Source organism: Salvia hispanica, chromosome 2 (assembly GCF_029641045.1).
Source record: "Salvia hispanica isolate PSC_SH4W2 chromosome 2, Shi_PSC_v1, whole genome shotgun sequence".
NCBI lineage: Eukaryota > Viridiplantae > Streptophyta > Magnoliopsida > Lamiales > Lamiaceae > Salvia > Salvia hispanica.
Window position 1 is genome coordinate 9966502 of NC_142693.1, and position 16990 is coordinate 9983491.

The 16990-nt window shown below is 37.0% G+C and overlaps 1 protein-coding gene and 1 pseudogene across 6 annotated transcripts; one reads left to right on the forward strand and one right to left on the reverse strand.

Moving 5' to 3' along the window:
• The first annotated feature begins 383 nt into the window (after positions 1–383).
• Positions 384–10353, forward strand: LOC125200821 (protein ALWAYS EARLY 3-like; annotated as a pseudogene). Its single transcript, XR_016135500.1, has 20 exons — positions 384–571; positions 1454–1581; positions 1993–2070; positions 2606–2666; positions 3178–3255; positions 3975–4158; positions 4489–4754; positions 5036–5344; positions 5822–5896; positions 6275–6573; positions 7121–7414; positions 7497–7675; positions 7762–7993; positions 8256–8476; positions 8594–8755; positions 8967–9110; positions 9201–9416; positions 9599–9703; positions 9786–9872; positions 9971–10353. The product of XR_016135500.1 is annotated as a protein ALWAYS EARLY 3-like (transcript).
• Positions 9508–15372, reverse strand: LOC125200819 (sucrose nonfermenting 4-like protein). 5 transcript variants are annotated; one of them, XR_016135498.1, is made up of 15 exons: positions 14922–15372; positions 14708–14792; positions 14153–14344; positions 13874–14008; positions 13736–13795; positions 13455–13544; positions 13039–13173; positions 12513–12657; positions 12233–12406; positions 11653–11716; positions 11492–11561; positions 11165–11279; positions 10836–11014; positions 9942–10073; positions 9508–9698 (listed from the first exon to the last, which is right to left on the reverse strand). XR_016135498.1 is itself a non-coding variant. In XM_048098598.2 (14 exons), the coding sequence occupies exons 2-14, from the start codon at positions 15017–15019 to the stop codon at positions 10920–10922; spliced, it is 1458 nt and encodes a 485-aa protein (XP_047954555.1). In that variant the 5' UTR covers positions 15020–15067; positions 15155–15372; the 3' UTR covers positions 10708–10919. The 5 variants fall into 5 exon arrangements, 2 of the variants coding, with proteins under 2 accessions (XP_047954555.1, XP_047954554.1); XR_016135499.1 differs by having other exon boundaries at positions 9508–9750; XR_016135497.1 differs by having other exon boundaries at positions 9508–10073.
• Positions 15373–16990: the final 1618 nt, after the last annotated feature.

The following is a 16990-nucleotide window of genomic DNA, read 5'->3' on the forward strand; positions in this document are numbered from 1 at the left end:
ATTTTCAGACGATTTTTTACGGTTTTCACGGTTTTGAACTGCCGGTTTCCGGCGGTTTTAGGCGGTTTGGGCTCGGTTTCACGGTTTTTCGGCGGTTTTGGTTCTGGAATTTTGGAACCTGAACCGAACCACGGTTCCAAAAGTGACGGTTTCGGTTCGATTTAAATCTCACGGTTCCAGTTCGGAACTGGAACCGCCGGTTACGGTTTCACGGTTAACTGCCTGAACCGAAAACCTTGGGCATCTCTAGCTATTCCCAACTAAATTGAAATTTCCAAACCAATCGTTCATGAATTCAAAACTATGTAGGTTGAAACAGAGGAAACCCAAACTAAGAGGGCTCATTTCAGATAATGATAGAGTATATGGACTCGACTGAAATTTAACGCCTCCTTTGAAAATCAAGAATCTGAAATCAGAAGAATTTCGCGGTTATTAACTCCCCCAAATTTATACTCCATTATTCAAACCTTCCTCTCTCTCGCTCTAAAACACACTCCTTTTCTCTCTCTAAACCCCGCAAACTGTCGTTATCCTCTTCATCTTATGGTGAATTGAATTTATTGTAGAGGTAAATGAAGTGAAAAGGCGCATTGAATTTGAGCTTTGAGCAGTTTTCGGTTTTGAAGTATTGTTTGGTGTTACTTTTTTTCTACTGAATTTGGCTCGATTTTCGTCGATCAATTGTGTGGTTTTGTCAAAGATGTTTAAAAATTTCCTTCTTTGATTCCTTTTTCGTTTTCTTCGGTGGAATTGGTCTGTTCTACATCTGACTGAATTTGATCAATTAGTTGATAACCCATCTTACTCCATGTGATTTTGCTGAAAAATTGTAAAGCCACTTTTTTCTGTGAGGATTTGAAGAATGCTTAATTTTGAGACCTCTTAGCTGCGTTTTTCTCAATGAGCTATGATGCGTGTCTGCGTGTCATGTTCGGAGAGTGTGTGTGCAGCTTCAGTTCTGTTGAATGCTAAATTGGAGCTTATATCTACAACACCTTTGAAATATAAAGAGTGGAAGGCGTGGTGATTTTTCCTTCGTGTTATTCTAATAAATTGATTACCTAGCTCTGTGAAGATTATGTCAGTCACGCATGAAGTTCAGTATTGATGGTTAGATATAGGTTTTTCCATTGAAATTGTATGTCAGACTTTGCTTTCTTTGGTCCCACTAATGGTGTGTTCTTCCGTTGTTCTCAGTCTGCTATTCTATGGTTGTTAACTTGTAATGGAACACTATCAGTGTAATTTTTTTTGGTGCCTTAAGCACTCTTGCATTTTTTTAGTACTCCAATGGCATGACGAAGAATGATAATTTGAGGGAAAGTACAATGCATACATGTTAGTATATTAATAACTAATAAGTACAGTGAATGTAAAAAACTTAAGATTAATAGTTGATCATATTAAATTTTTGTGATTGATTATAATTTTTGTTGCACATGTGCATTAGTACTTAGCTGGTATGGGTCCATCCAAAAAATCTAGAAGTGTGAATAGGCGGCATGCTCAAGAAGATTCTCCCAGCAAAGATGATGATAGTGCCAAAAGAAACAGTAGCCGGGTGAGACTTGTAATTGAGTTTCCTGTTGCAATCAAAATTGTCCGAATGATCCAACGGTTATCTTCATGTCAGTTATGTTGTTTTTGCAATCTCATGTATATTTCCCACGAGGGAATAATCAGATATAGAAATTTATGTTATGAACTTTCTCCTCATATATACACATTCTCAAATTGCTGTTGAAATTTACACACTGTATTATTAACCTTATGGAGATAGGAGACTACTTTGGGTCCCATTTTTCTCCATCTGTTCGGACAGAGTTGCCAGAAGTTAGATTGAAAGAAAGTCCATTTGCATATGTTCAGACTACTGCTTTCAATAAACAGATTTTATGTCTAGTGAAAAAAACGTCCGAGATTTTTGGATATTATCAACTACAGTTATTATGGACATGATTCTTGTTGTGCTGTTCTTTGTTCTTGCAGATCTATTGTTCTGACCACTGAAGAGCTATCCCGTTTTTATATTGCTTACCGCAAGTATAATAAAGACTGGAAAAAGATTAGCCTTTGTATTGGACCATTGATGATGATGAGTGAGTTTCTAAAAATAAAAACATCACTCTCTACTTTATTCTCCCTCTACTTAACACACTAGACAACACTGCATAAAATCTCATGATGAAAAAAATGCATTCACTTTAAATGGGATGGAGGCAATATTAATTTGTTAATAATATTTGTGCTTTATTGTAATGTGGTTGCTATATACCAGAAATGGGGTGCATTATATTGCTAACTATTTTAATTGCTAACTCTACTAACTCTGCTAACTCATCAATGCTGTGTATTAAAAATGTCAACACATTATATTAAAGTCCAACAAAATTACTGCGTTGATGAATTAGCAAGTTAGCAACTAAGAAAGTTAGCAATTGATCACACCCCTACCAGAAATATAATAACAAAGAAAGAAAAGGAAATAACTAGAAAATTTGGTTATTCGTGAGTCATGACGCAAACTAGTTATGGTCTGTTTTAATTTATGACTTTCAATTTGATTGCTGTGGCTGGTTTTTGCTGTCTTACATGAACAGACTGCAAGTGCTGTGAGCAATCGCTCTCCAGAGATGGTGGAGGCCCTTTACACAATGAACAGGGTAAATTTGGTTTTTGATTTGTGTTGCCTACAGTGATTAATACACTGCATATCCTTTGACAAGAAATCTCATCTGAACAAAGTTGATACTTGATAGCCTATCGTCACTACTCATAAATTTGTACATGTGCAACTCAACTGTTAGTGGTTATGACCGGACAGTATATTCTGTAAAGGTCATGACGATGTCACTTCTTATTTATCTCATTAATTGATGCTGTAAATTTCCTTCAGTAGAATGAAATAACGTATGAAACCTAAACTAATTGGCGGATCTTCACCTATGAAGGATCACTTGCTATTTAGTTGAAAATTTCAGTTTGGTCCACTTTCTCTGCACTGTTACAGAACTACTTTATCAGTAAAGGGGCTATGTTAGACCAAACTGGACTGTTTGATACCAATAATAAATTAGTAAAAAATTGACACCCAAAAAATTCATAGATGATGCCATGGAGGCCTGTGCTTCAACAACACAAGTTTTGTAACCATTCTGAGCTCTTCAATCTCAGGCATACTTATCTCTTCCGCATGGAACTGCTTCTTCAGATGGGTTGATTGCTATGATGACTGATCATTACTGCAATTTGGTGAGACTACTTTAATTCTGTTAGCTAGCTGAACCTCTACAAACAAAATAGGACTGTCAAATTTGATATTGGGAAGTGGTGACCAGTTCTTTGTTAAGATAAATGTTTGTGAAAACCATTGTACTAGTAGTCAGATTGTTGAGATAGTTTTTTGGTGCATCACTATCCATGTCTGTCCTTTTCCTGTATGTCTTCATGTGCATGTTTTTTTTATCGTTTTTATTTATATAAAAGTGGCATTTCATTAGCAGGAAATGGCTTGAATAATGATAGCAGAAAGTGGCATCCTACTTGAATTTCAATGCAACTGTAGCCAAGTGCCTACCTGTTTAGAGTTTGAATTACGAGACAAGAATTTTTGTTAAACTCACAAATCTTATTCTTTCATGTATGCCTAAAATATTTTTGTTTGTCATTTAGTATTACTCCCTTCGTCCCGCAAGAATATGCACTTTTGGTTGAACACTAGTTTTAATGCCCCATTGATAAAGTAAGAGAGAAGTAGAAAGAAAAAGTAATTAAGGTATTGTTAGTGGAGAATGGGTCCCACCTCATTAGAGAGAGAGTTTCCAAATTTGAAAGTGCATATTCTTGTGGGACAGACAAAAAAAGAAAGAGTGCATATTCTTGTGGGACGGAGGGAGTAATAAGTTTCTTGCTATCTAATTAATGCTTTCTTTTTATGCCTCTACTAAGTTGAGTTGATCTTGGCTTGACAGGCAGGAAGTGACAGTGACCTGGAAAGCAATGATGGGACATCATCTAGAAAGACTCAGAAGCGTGCCCATGGCAATGTCCAGCCTACTGCATCTAAATTATCTAATGATCAATTTGTTTCACATTCCCTAGTCACTGTACCAGATTATGGTTTCCAATCATTGTTGAAGAAGAAACGAACTGGAGGTAAAGCATTGTTTTATGTAGTCTCGGAATACGTGTGGTTATGCAGCATTCACAAATTTTCTTAGCCCTGCTGGATTTTGTTTGCTCTGCATTTCTTGGCTGGATGGACCAGGAAGTTACTTCTAAGATCATGTAGGTGTCAGAGAAGGATCGATACGAGTACTAAAACACCAAATTGCATGATCTATGTTTCATATTCCTGAATATATGCATTCCTAAACTGGATTATTAATTTGTGTGTCGATATTCTTGTTTGTACATAATATTCCCAGATATCCCCCCTGCTGACCATAAATTTTTTACCTAGTTATATATTTGAGTTTTCTGCAGGAAGCTGGCCTTGTCCTGTCGGGAAAAGGACACCAAGGTTGCCCATTTCATTTCCAAATGAGAAGTTTAATGCGGAAAGTAGTGTTTCTACCGGAAGGCCTGGCTTGAAGCTAAAGGCCGATGCCAATGATGATGAAGTAGCTCAGGAGATAGCTATTGCTTTGGCAGAGGCATCACAAAAAGTTGGCTCTTCCAAGGTTTCACGGACACCAAGTAAAATAGCTGAAAGTGTTTTGTCATCACCTTTTAGATGTGTCCAGAGAAAGGTAGTGGTTTGACTTTATGTTCAGAAAAATGTACTCCCTCCGTTCCTTGTTAATAGAGGCATTTCTTTTCGGCACAGAGTTTAAGATTAATGTGTTAAATGGATAATGAAAAAAGTAAGAGAGATGAAGAGAGAATAAAGTAAAAGGGAGAATCACTTTTTGCCAAAAATAGAAATGACTCAATTAACTTGAAATTTCCCAAAATAGAAAAATGACTCTATTAACATGGAACGGAGGGAGTATAGTTTATACCCAACTCATTTGCCCACACTTGGTAACAGCATTCTCTAGTAGAAATGACCAGCAACCAGAATGCTGCCTTGGATAAAGAAGAATTAGAAGGTAGCACAGAGGCTGACACTGAATCTGTGAAAGAGAAGACAAGGAAACTCAGAGGCAAGAATTATGAAATCGGTAATAATAGTGAGCCTCTCTTGGAGACATCGAGGAAGAATGTAGTGGAACAGAAGAAGGTCAGGAGTTTGGAGCACTGAGAAACAACTTTCATGAAGAGGTTACCGATACCAAGATTTCGAGGTCCTCTGTGCAGAGTCAGAGAAAGAAGAGCAAAAAGGTTCTCTTTGGAAGAGGTACACAAGTATCATTCATCTCTGAAATATCATCTTGTATGTCACTCTGAAAATGTGGCCATGGAGTATTTGCCCCTTTCCAAATTTTGCAATTTACAAATGTTGAAATATGTACTATAAGGCTTCGATGTTGTTGGAACATATATATATATAGTTTAGAACTAGTGGTTTTTGTTTATGGTCTGCAGTTTATTAACAGATTTAGTTCTTTTTTTTTTTTAGGGAGGGGGGGTCTTGCACCAACTATAATGATCTAGTATTTCCTGTGTGATATAAGAGAATCTTCTGTATTGGTTGATCAATGCACAGACCAAACGGTTTGTTAATTATGGACATGTTGAATATCTCACTTTTCAAGAGGCTAGAGATCTCATTGTATAGCATTATTTGGCCTTCATCTTAAGGGATAGTAGTTCAACAGCGTATGCTGTTTTATTAGCATCAGCTGCAGCTTAATCTACTCTCCTTCCTGTTTAGATGATGCTCCAGCATTCGATGCCCTACAAACACTGGCTGATTTGTCACTGATGATGCCAACAGGAGATGAAGATGGTAAGTTATCCAACACTCACTTTTTCCTCTTCTGAATAAATAATAGCTGAATAAATGATGTTTCCTCAATTGTTTGGACCTATTGATGATATTGTTCCAGAAATTACCTGGGATCCGATCTTCAAAATTTCTTACCTCATTAAGCTCTTATATTGTTGTAAAGAGGTGAAACTTGTGTTATTTCCAATCAATTGGAGTCGGGGTTATATTTGCCTGACTTGTAAGCAACATAATGCTTTTTATAATACACTGTTCATTTTCTTGATTTAGAAAAGCATTTTGAGTAGTCAGTTGATGATTGTACCATCATCAAATGATACCATTTTATGTTCCCGCACATTAGCATTTCCTCAGAGTTATTACTTGTCCCACTCGCAGATATTCAAGTTTCTCATTCATTGGATTCAAGGCTGCAATTTAAAGATGAAGGTCATGATCCACTTGACGAGTTGCTGTCGACAGGATCTCTGCCAGTGAACCAGAAAAAAGAAATGTGTAGATACTCAGGGGTAAGAATGAAAGGGCATAAGCCACTCTCAAGTTCCAAAGTTGCACCCAGTAGAGCATCAAAACCTGGGAAAGCTTCAGTTACTAGTTCTGTCCTTAAAGAAGATCGGGATCTTCAACTATATAACACCAAAACACCAAGAAGGAAACATAAGATGCAAGCATCTAAGGTGGGCAGTTTTTTCACAGTTTTCTGGAGTACATTGATGCTACTGGTCTTATTGATTGGAATGTTTTCTTCTTAATTAAGATATCATAAATGCTAACAATGGAGAATCTGAAACCATGGGTGTTTCTTCTGAAAATTTTTTGGTATTCATAGATGCTACCGATCTTAATAGTTTGACTCTTTTTCCCTATTGAAATAATGCACTCCCTCCATCCCTTTGTAGCTAAGTTGTATTCCTTTTAGGGTTGCCCCACTGCAGCTGAGTCAAATCTTTTTTTTGGTAAAAGTAACACATCTCATATCTCTTACTTTATTCTTTCTTCATTTCTCTTACTTTATCTTTTTCCTACTTTATTCTCTATTCCCTTAACCGACTTAACAAAATTTTCTTAAATCTCGTGCCCAAAAGAAATGCCTCTACTACAGAGGGACGGAGGGATTAGTTATTGTGCATTATGTACTGCATTGATTTTCAGCAGGGTATGCATCTGTGAAAAAAAAATTCTCTGGTTGAGAGCTTTCTGATTTATGGCATTTATTATCATTAGGATGGAGATCCTGGGAAGAAACTAATGAATAGAAATAAGAAATCTTCTCAAAGTGTCTCACCACATTTACTAAGAAATTCAGAGAATTCTTCCAGTGCTGATACACAAAAAGAAGCAAGTGAGCCAGCACAATTTGCACAGCTTCCTTTTGTTAATCAGGTCAACTTACTAACTAAAGTCAGGAGCAGACGTAAAATGGACCTCAAGAAACCACAAAAATGTCTTGATAACATCTCAAACGCGCAAAGTGAGCTGTCTATTGCTTCAATCGATGGCAGAGCACATAATTCAAAGGTTTGGTGCTCCCCCACTTTTTTCAATATGTTAGTTGAATAGGCCAAATCTCAACATTCTTTTATTGTATCGTGTCATGCAGAAAAATATGTCCATTTGCTTGTCAAATCCTCATCTGAGAAGATGGTGCATTTATGAATGGTTCTACAGTGCCATTGATTATCCTTGGTTTGCAAAGAGAGAGTTTGTTGAATATTTGTATCACGTTGGATTGGGCCACGTTCCAAGATTAACTCATGTAGAGTGGGGTGTCATTAGAAGGTATACGTCTTCTTTTGACAAGTTCAATCTTTTTGCGATTCACCATATTACCTGATAATAATGTTAATAATGTTGATTTGAAGCAGTTCTCTTGGTAAACCACGGCGATTTTCAGAGCTGTTCCTAAAGGAAGAGAAGGAGAAGCTTAATCAGTACCGGGATTCCGTTCGAACACATTACACAGTATCGGTTGGACAACGTATCACTGCCATCCATCCAAAAACCAGGGAGCTCCATGATGGAAGTGTGCTGACTGTGGATCATTCTAGGTGCCGGGTCCAATTTGACCGTCATGAGCTAGGAGTTGAATTTGTCATGGTAATTTACATCCTCGCTTGTGGTTTTCTACTCATAGATTTTATTTTATGTGGATGATTCTGCAATTGAAAATTGTTTAAATGCTGTGTTACATGCGGCCATACACCCATCATTTAATTTCAGGACTGGAGCCAGCAGTGTTTGTGCTACTGTTTACATTTTCCGTTTATGTAAATAATTATTGGCTTCTCAAGCGTTATGTGCCTCAGTCTTCCTAATTGCTTATTTCTCAATCTAAGTACTTGATGCTATGTTGTGGTAGGACATCGACTGCATGCCTTTGAACCCTCTCGAGAATCTGCCTACAGCATTGGTTGGGAAGCAGCCAATTTCTGCTGATAAGTTTTTTGAAAATTTCAAAGAGCTAAAGGTTTGCGGTCGAATACAAGAGTACATAAAACTTTTCCCTGGTGACAAGGTTGATGCCTCTGACGATATCTCCCGCTTTTCACACTGCATGTTTCCAATTTCCAAATAGCATTTGTTTGAAACCTTTCAATATAATCATTCTACTATTTCTTATACGCAGTCTTGATTGCATTGATTCATTTTGTGGTAGGTACAACCAAAGTATTACATTCATAGTAAAAGTATCTGAAGTTAAAATTGTTTTGATCAGGTCTCATGCCCAAATACTAATCTGCAAATGAGGATTGGATCTGCTGAAACTCTCAATCACCAACAAGCAGCATATTCGCAATCCAGGCGAAGGAAGCTGATGTTCAAGCTCTCGCTGATGTGACTCGTGCACTTGAGAAAAAGGTTTCACCATTCACTAGCTGATGTTTCACGCTTATAAAGCTGCTTTATAATCAAATTCTACTGTAGGCTTTAATATTGGTTAGATTTTTTGAAAAAAATCAGCGTCCTCTCCATCGCCTGTCATTGGTGGATGTTCATTTGTTGAAATTCTAACTGCGTGTCAAAATTTTGTTGCATCAATTGGCATAATCTCACTTTCTTTTACGTGTAGGAAGCTGTTGTTCTAGAGTTGAGGCGCATGAACGATGATGTATCCAGAGATCAGATTGACAGTCATAGCTCCTTGCGGGACTCTGAGCCGTTTAAAAAACAATATGCTGCAGTACTTGTACAGTTGAATGAAGCCAATGAACAGGTATAGATGCCTCCACACAGGAAACTGAAGAGAGTATTTTAGTAATATTATTATTGAGTTTTTGTAATCATTTTTTTTTACTTGGAGCAGGTTTCTTCTGCTATATATTGCTTGAGACAGAGGAATACATATCAAAGAAGCATGCCACTTTTGTGGCTCGGGCAAGGCACCAATTCTGCTGATCCTGGCATCGAATTTTCTCTTGACCGTTCTGCATGTCATACTAACGAATTGGGACCCCACGTGATTGAGATCATCGATAGTTCGAGAACAAAAGCATGTGTAATGGTGGATGCAGCTATGCAGGTACCTATAGAAAAATGCATCTAACTCAATTACTTATGTAAGAACAGTAATATATTGTCATAAATACACTCCTGCAATAATGCTATGCGACGAAGACAACCCCAGAAGCCATTTATTTTCCAGAATTTCATCATGTGCTCCACTTTCTTTATAAAAAAATTTATATGTATATATTTCTGTAGGCGATGGCATCTCTTAAGTACAAGGAGGGCTCCACTGAGAAGATTGAGGAAACTATTGATTATGTTAACGGTCGGCTTCCCTCTGATGATTCCAGCGTGCCTATGGTAAGGATTACGTGAGTTGAATATTTAGCCTGTGATTCTGCCTAAAACTGGGATCCATTAATAAATGTGAGATTTCTTGCAGGAATCTAATTCTAAAGCACCCGACACAGAATATCAAATTCCTGTCGATCTGATCTCCAAATGCGTCACAACTTTGCTTATGATTCAGGTAAATTGATACGAAGGAACACACGCATAAGCACTAACCAGCAGGATTAATTCAAATTCTTTAGTGCACCTGAATGTTCCCATTTTGTGTGGTCACAGAAGTGTACGCAACGGCAGTTCCCTCCATCAGATGTGGCACAGATTCTGGACTCTGCCGTAACAAGCTTGCAGCCACGCAGCTCGCAGAATCTTCCTGTTTACACTGAAATACAGAAGTGCATGGGCATCATCAGGAACCAAATAATGGCATTGATACCGATATAACACAGCGATCGCGATCCGACTCTGCTGATAGTGTAAATAATTCGTTTTCTTGATCATCTTATCTTTCATTTTTTGTCAACATTGAATGAAGAAAATGGAGTAATAGCCATTTGATTGACTAGTTTTTTTCCTCAAGGTACTGGCCGTTGGATTGAGATGCTATTTGCAGTTTTCGCTAAAGTTATTTTTGGGCTTGAATTAGGCCCTATAATTAATAATCTTTTAATGAGTTTTCTTTGTATAGCTAAAACGTTGCGACTTTCATAAAGTAATAACAAGAGCTACGCAGTCACATGCTTTCCAAAACATTTGGTAATACAAGAAGTAGAAAGTTTGGTCATTAAAATCAAATTGATTGCATTTTTTCCAAATACTAAATTAATTGTCAAGTTAATTTAACTTATAAATTTGTTTATGAACAATAAGAGACAAGCACCAGAATTCATCGGCCTTAGTCAGATACATGTTAGAATTTTTTTTCATTTTTCCTTTCAATTATAGCAGAAAAAAAGGGTAACAGAGATAAGAGGCCAAATAATGGCAAGAATTATAAATAAATAAAAGAAAAGAAAAGAAAAGAAAATTCATCCACCCTCCTCCCATTTCATTTCTTATTTTCTCCAATTTCAATAGTAGAACTTTTTGCCTATTTCTAAAAAAATTGAGATGCTAGAGACATGGAGCAACTACATTCACTTACATTTCTCATCTTTTCAGCCTATCAACTTTAAAATCAGGCAAGAATGAGAGCGGAAACATCGATTGTATACACTGTTGAATGTGCTTAATGGCCCATGAGAAATCTGAATGCGTCGCCCAACGAAACAATACCTTCAACATGCTTGCTTCCAGCTTCAACCACAACCAGACGCCTCACTCCTGAGAAGAAAAGCATGCAAAATGGGAATCGGAGGAAAAGGTAACACGTTGTGTGTATATCAGTGTATATATATAAGTAGTGTCAAAAGGGAATGGAAAATGATCAGGTGCAAGAAAACGTCTTAAAACAAACTAGCAGGAATCTATAACCTGGCTGGGATAACCTCTCCAAGACTTTATGGAGAGGATCTGTACGTAAACACATAAAACATCTTTGAATGTTGGAGCCGTATACTGAAAATGGGTCATCTCTGTACTGCAACGCCTGCAATTCGGAGATGAAGAAAAATAAGAAATCAAGAAGAAGCAATATACTCTAAGTTATGAGTATCATTCCATAGAATGAGTTTTCAAACTAACATAAAAACTGCAATTTCTACTGTGGCGTGGCACTGGACTGTCACACTGACACCATGCAACTAATATTCACAGATACAGCGATTTTAGCATGAAAGCGAACTCGATAGATGTGTTTACCTGATGAATAGTAGTTTCTTCGAGATTAATGTGTGTGTAGATTTTGTCTCTGGCCAAACTAGTTATGTCACTGCAAAAATGATGACTAATTAATATAATTCCAAATGGGGAAATAGATTCACCTGTGATTAGACAAACAGCAGTATACGCATGTTACTAACCTTCGAGAATATACATCCAATAAAGAGTCATTATCATCAACGATTGGGATTGAACTAACTTGTGCTGCAAAGGAATGAGTCTGAAATCATGTATATGCAGAATATAACATAAGTCTGAAATAACTAGGGACCATCTATTCAGATCCCAGGAGGGGCGTAGCCAGGATTCATTGAAGGGGGGGCAAAAATATACTAGTATCTAGGAAAAATTTATGTATTTGAGGAAGGGCGTTTAGTGTGGTTGGAGTGTATCATAAATATGTTTGAATTAGTTTCCTTTTCTCGTCAAACTGATTTTTTTTCTGCAGAACCATATAAAATAAGTAATGCCTCCAAGTTGAAATTATTGAACTACAAGGTCAGTCAATTTTTTTTTCATAAATTCATGCTATACCAAAATAAAATAAAACCATCATATGGAACAACTCAGTAACTTTGAGCTACATCCAAGAAAGTAAAAGACAATTTAGTGAAAAATTGGGTCGCTGTTTCGCTACAAAAAGTAGACTGCATAGAGACAAAGATGAAACAGAAATGTGACTACTCCAAAGTCTCCCATTTCTAGTATGTATCTGGATACCTTGAATTAAGAAATTTAATGCTGCACCAAGAGTGGCACTGGGTCTCAACATTGCTAATGGCCTGCGATTTGGCTCTCCAATCTTAGGAACCCAAGTTCCCAAAGGAATTGAACAAATTGGCAATTGAAGTACTGGCAATGAACCAGGCGAATGCCTGAAAAACCGGCATATACCTGCAAAGCAACATGTTTAATTACTAATACCCACAAGGAGCTAAATATTGTCTGGAAAATAGTTCAAACACACTGAAACCGTTAGTGACTGGTCCACAATACTGACATTTTAGTATCCCGGAAAGTGAAGCAAGGTGTAATAGATTTTTGTTCGGGGAATCTGCTGAAGGAGAATGAATAATGGGAACTGTTGCTACACCACTTTGCAAAATCTTCAGAGCAACTTCGTTTAAGGAGTCATCAGGCCCAGCCTGGAAAACTTCCAGTGTATATAAGAGAACATATTTTTGTTTACAAGTCAACAATATAAAGCTTTTACGGAAGTATCTAATATATAAGGAAATAAATGACAATAAGAAATAAATTAAATCGTACCAAAACAAGAACAAACAAAAGGTCCAACAGGTCCAACCAGGGTTATATCATATGGTGGAAAACATCAACAAAATAAGGGTATATTGGGCAGTTATTATACTTATTGTTTGATCAGCAGTATGCCAGTATCAAATATGCAGAAGGATATCTGTATAAAAGATCATCTATCTATCAATCCTGTGCATAGAAAATAAAATGATCGGCCCAACGTACACAATATTCATGCTGGCATTTAGCGCCTCAATATGAACACTTACTTGTACAAGTTGTCTTGGAACTATTGCTCCTTGGCCATTAATTTGATTATTCAGATAAATCTTTGCTTCTTTCCAAGCAGATATGGTATGCGTTTCGAGCTCTTCCTCAGTCAAATTTGACCCATGCCTACCAAGCTGCTAGCACATATAGAAAATATCAGAATGAGATCTTTGAGTTTTCACAGTGCATTGCCAGTCAAATATGAGAGAAAGATCTATCGACAGCGTTCTGCATGAAGGACAGACTAACTTTAAAATGCCGATTCTGTATTAAGGTTAGATCGACATTATATAACCACGAAAAATCAGGTTACAAAAGTGGAAATGCACAAGGAGTCAAGGAGGAGGAGAACAGCTATGGTAAAGGAGTATATTAGGAAAGATAATTCTGTATGAAACATGGCAGAATGCTCTACCTCTTTCATAATCAAGATAAAATCCATTGCACTAAGAACTCCAACAAACTTCCCCTTTGAAAAGTCCCACAAGGGTGCCATAGAGATCCCCTGAAATGAATATTTTTCATTCTTAAGAGTTCGTAACTTTACCAGAAGAAAGTTGGTCAAACAAAGCACCAAGAACAGACAGCGGAGACAACCAAGACACCATCTTGCCAGAGGTATGTTAGTCATAGTGCCCTGGTCTGGTAGGCAATAACTTTAACATTAAAGAACAGACACTTAACAAATAAAGGTACCTGTTCATGCAATATATGAAATGCTTGCTTTACAGGGAGTTCAACATCCAAAGCAATAACCTGAAAAACAGACTGAGTAAATCAAAGAGATAAAAAAGGAAGAGCAAGAGAGACAATGTTGGGACAGATCATCCAGACCTTCCCAGATTCAGGGAGCAACTCATATGCCTTGTGAGCTGACAAGAATACAGCTATACGATGACGAGAAACATCTATGTCAGCCTCTGACATTGTAGGGAAGGGCTCGGGAGGTGTACTATCTGACAGCCGAACCTGTAATAAAGATGAACAATAAGATAGACTTACATCCACTGTGACTGAATAAGAAAATATCATCACATTAACTTCTTTAATAAGTGCAATGTTAAAATTAGAGGTTTGGCAGAGGAAGTAAAGATGAGCACAGGAATACCATACCACGCGTTGGAAGCCCTCACTATCAACATCCATGCTTGAACCATGACCAGAAGGAGGCGCTTGTGGGCTCAGCATTGGAGTAAGGTAATCAGCTTCTGTAGATAAGAGGATAGTGTTCACTGTTCCAATGTTACTATTGACAGAAGGCTGGTGCTCATCATGTCTCCATTCACCATCAACCACAAATTTGTACTACAGAAAAAGAAGCAGTTTTTGAACTGAAACGGTACATAACTCCACAAGCTAAATTTATGAAAATTGGATACAAAAAGCAGATGGCAAATTTATCCTAGCTATGAATCAGTAGAGGTAAACAATTTGATTACGCAATTCAGTAATTTATGACACAGAACATATCAAAATAGTAACATAACCAAACGCACATGCCATACACAGATACCATATTCATGGGAAACACCAAATTAGTTGCTTATCAACAGTCATTTAACAATAATATGGCTATTTACAGTCAAATTTGGAACTAAATTTGCCTTCTTGGTTGACACTTGGGGCATTTCTTCACCCTAGGAAGCTCCAAGTACATAAACAACCAACCTGGTGACAACCGGGTGGAAGATTGCAAATCGTTTGAAACACTGTAGGACACCCCTCAACCGGGGTCATTGGCCATTGTGTCCACCTTTTAAATAACAATAACAATAACAATAACAATAACAAAAGTAAAAGTTAGCATAAGCACAGCTTAAATCAAAAGCTGATCCTAGAAAGAACAAAGTAGACAACAAAAATCAATAGCAAATCGACTAACCCGGTAAAAGAGCCACTAATATACACAATTCTCCCACCATAACGCCACACAAACCGCGTCGGAATCAACACCATTGCACTTTCGCGGGAATAATCCATATCAAGATTTTAAATTTCCACTTCCCAAGGAAAAATCCGTGATCATAACTAAACAGCATCAACGAAATAAAGCGATGATTGCGAAAACCCGTAACCCATCAGGTAAAAACACGCAGAATTTGAATGAATATTTACCTAAATTACTTCCAAAACCATAATTTGATGGAAACACTCAGCTTCTTAAATCTATAGATGCTAATAATCAAAACCCTAAAGAAGAGGAACAATTGGGCGGAAATTGCGAAGCAGTGAACATCAAGATAGAAATTTTTCGACAAGACGAGCGAGCTGAGGGTGTTTAGACATTGAATTCAATTAGCATATTGGGAGAGAGAATAATTTTCTCACCCTAAATTATTCCATTTTTGAATATTTTTATTTGGAAAACGGAAATATATACTCCTTCGTTTTACTAACACGTACTCCTTCCGTCCCAGATAATTCGTCCTAGTTTTCCATTTCGATCCGTCTCATATAATTTGTCCCATTTCACTTTTACCGTTTTTGGTAGTGGATCTCATATTCCACTAACTCATTCATACTCACATTTTATTATAAAACTAATATATAAAGGTAGGACCCACATTCCACTAACTTTTTCAACCCACTTTTCATTACAATTCTTAAAACTCGTGTCCAGTCAAAGTGACCCGAATTATCCGGGACGGAGGGAGTAATTCCTTTTAGATGTCTCACTCTAAATAACATATTTATAAATATAAAAATATCTTCCTCTCTACTTATTTTCTTTTTTAATTTATTATCTCCACTTCAAAAATCATACCCCCTCCGTCCCTAAAAATTTGTAATCTATTTCTTTTTTCATCCGTCCCTAAAAATTTGTCACCTTTCACTTTTATCATTTTGGTAGTGGACCTCATATTCCACAAACTCATTCTCACTCACATTTTATTATAAAACTAATATATAAAAGTAGGACCCACATGCCACCAACTTTTTTAACCCACGCTCTATTACATTTCTTAAAACCCGTGCCGGATCAAATGGTGACAAATTATGGGGGACGGAAGGAGTACGTGGAATGATAAAAGCTCCATCTAAGATGAGACGGTAAACCCCTTCCCTCTTGTGACTGTGAGAATTTGATAATAGAAGAAAGTTAGGGAGAAAATAGATAAATACAATGACATGAAATCGGGACGACGACGTCAACGTTGAAGTGGAGTGACAAAAATTTCGTTATAGGGCATGAGAATGTTTTAGTCCGAAAGAACCTCAGTCGTGATTATATTAAATGTTAGAGTTATCTAGGGATATTTTTTTGATTAGGGGTCTGTGGTGCCACAACCCCAAAAGCTAGGGACTAATGAGGCAGTCAACTCTTTTAAATAATATCTCAAGACACCCTACTCTAGACGCTATGGCATGCAAGTCTGTTTGTAAGCCATGGCTCGGTGCTGTTGAAACACATTCAGAGTCATACGATATCATTGAGTTTGTAGAAACAAAGACAACGCTATTTATAAGCGCTCAAAAAAACCCTAGGGATTCAAAAGGAAATAAAACGAAAAGTAGAAAATTAAAATTAAACAAAAAAAAACTGTAAATTATCTTCCCTTTAAACGATGTCATATGGCCAAAATCAATCGTTCATTGTCGATGAAGAATTTCTATGCTCGATTCACAAGCACCGTGTGAATTTCTATGTATCGTGCGAATTTCAAGTCATTCTGACACAAATATTTTTGATGCGTTTACGGCATCCCCGACGTCTACTGCTATAACTGCATCACTATGCACACTGGAACACCTTTATGTATCCTTCTCCATTTCGGTAATAGCATGTAATCTTCTTCTAATTCACTATTTTTTTTTCTTTTTTCACAAAAAATTATTTAATTTAAAATAATAATATTTCATATTTTTGCAATGGCAATATGGGATCCAAAAGTGCATGCTCGACCCATATGACAGAGTCTTTGTTATCAGGATTGTAATAGCGAGTATATA

What these genes read in the sequence shown, in the direction of transcription:
- LOC125200819 (XM_048098598.2), bottom strand. Translation starts at nt 15,019, where the DNA reads ATGGATTATTCCCGCGAAAGTGCAATGGTGTTGATTCCGACGCGGTTT. An exon ending in TTATCTTGATTATGAAAGAG is followed by an intron (nt 13,174 to 13,454) that starts GTAGAGCATTCT and finishes ATGTGCTAGCAG; the next exon opens with CTTGGTAGGCATGGGTCAAA. An exon ending in ACTTTCCGGGATACTAAAAT is followed by an intron (nt 12,407 to 12,512) that starts GTCAGTATTGTG and finishes GTTGCTTTGCAG; the next exon opens with GTATATGCCGGTTTTTCAGG.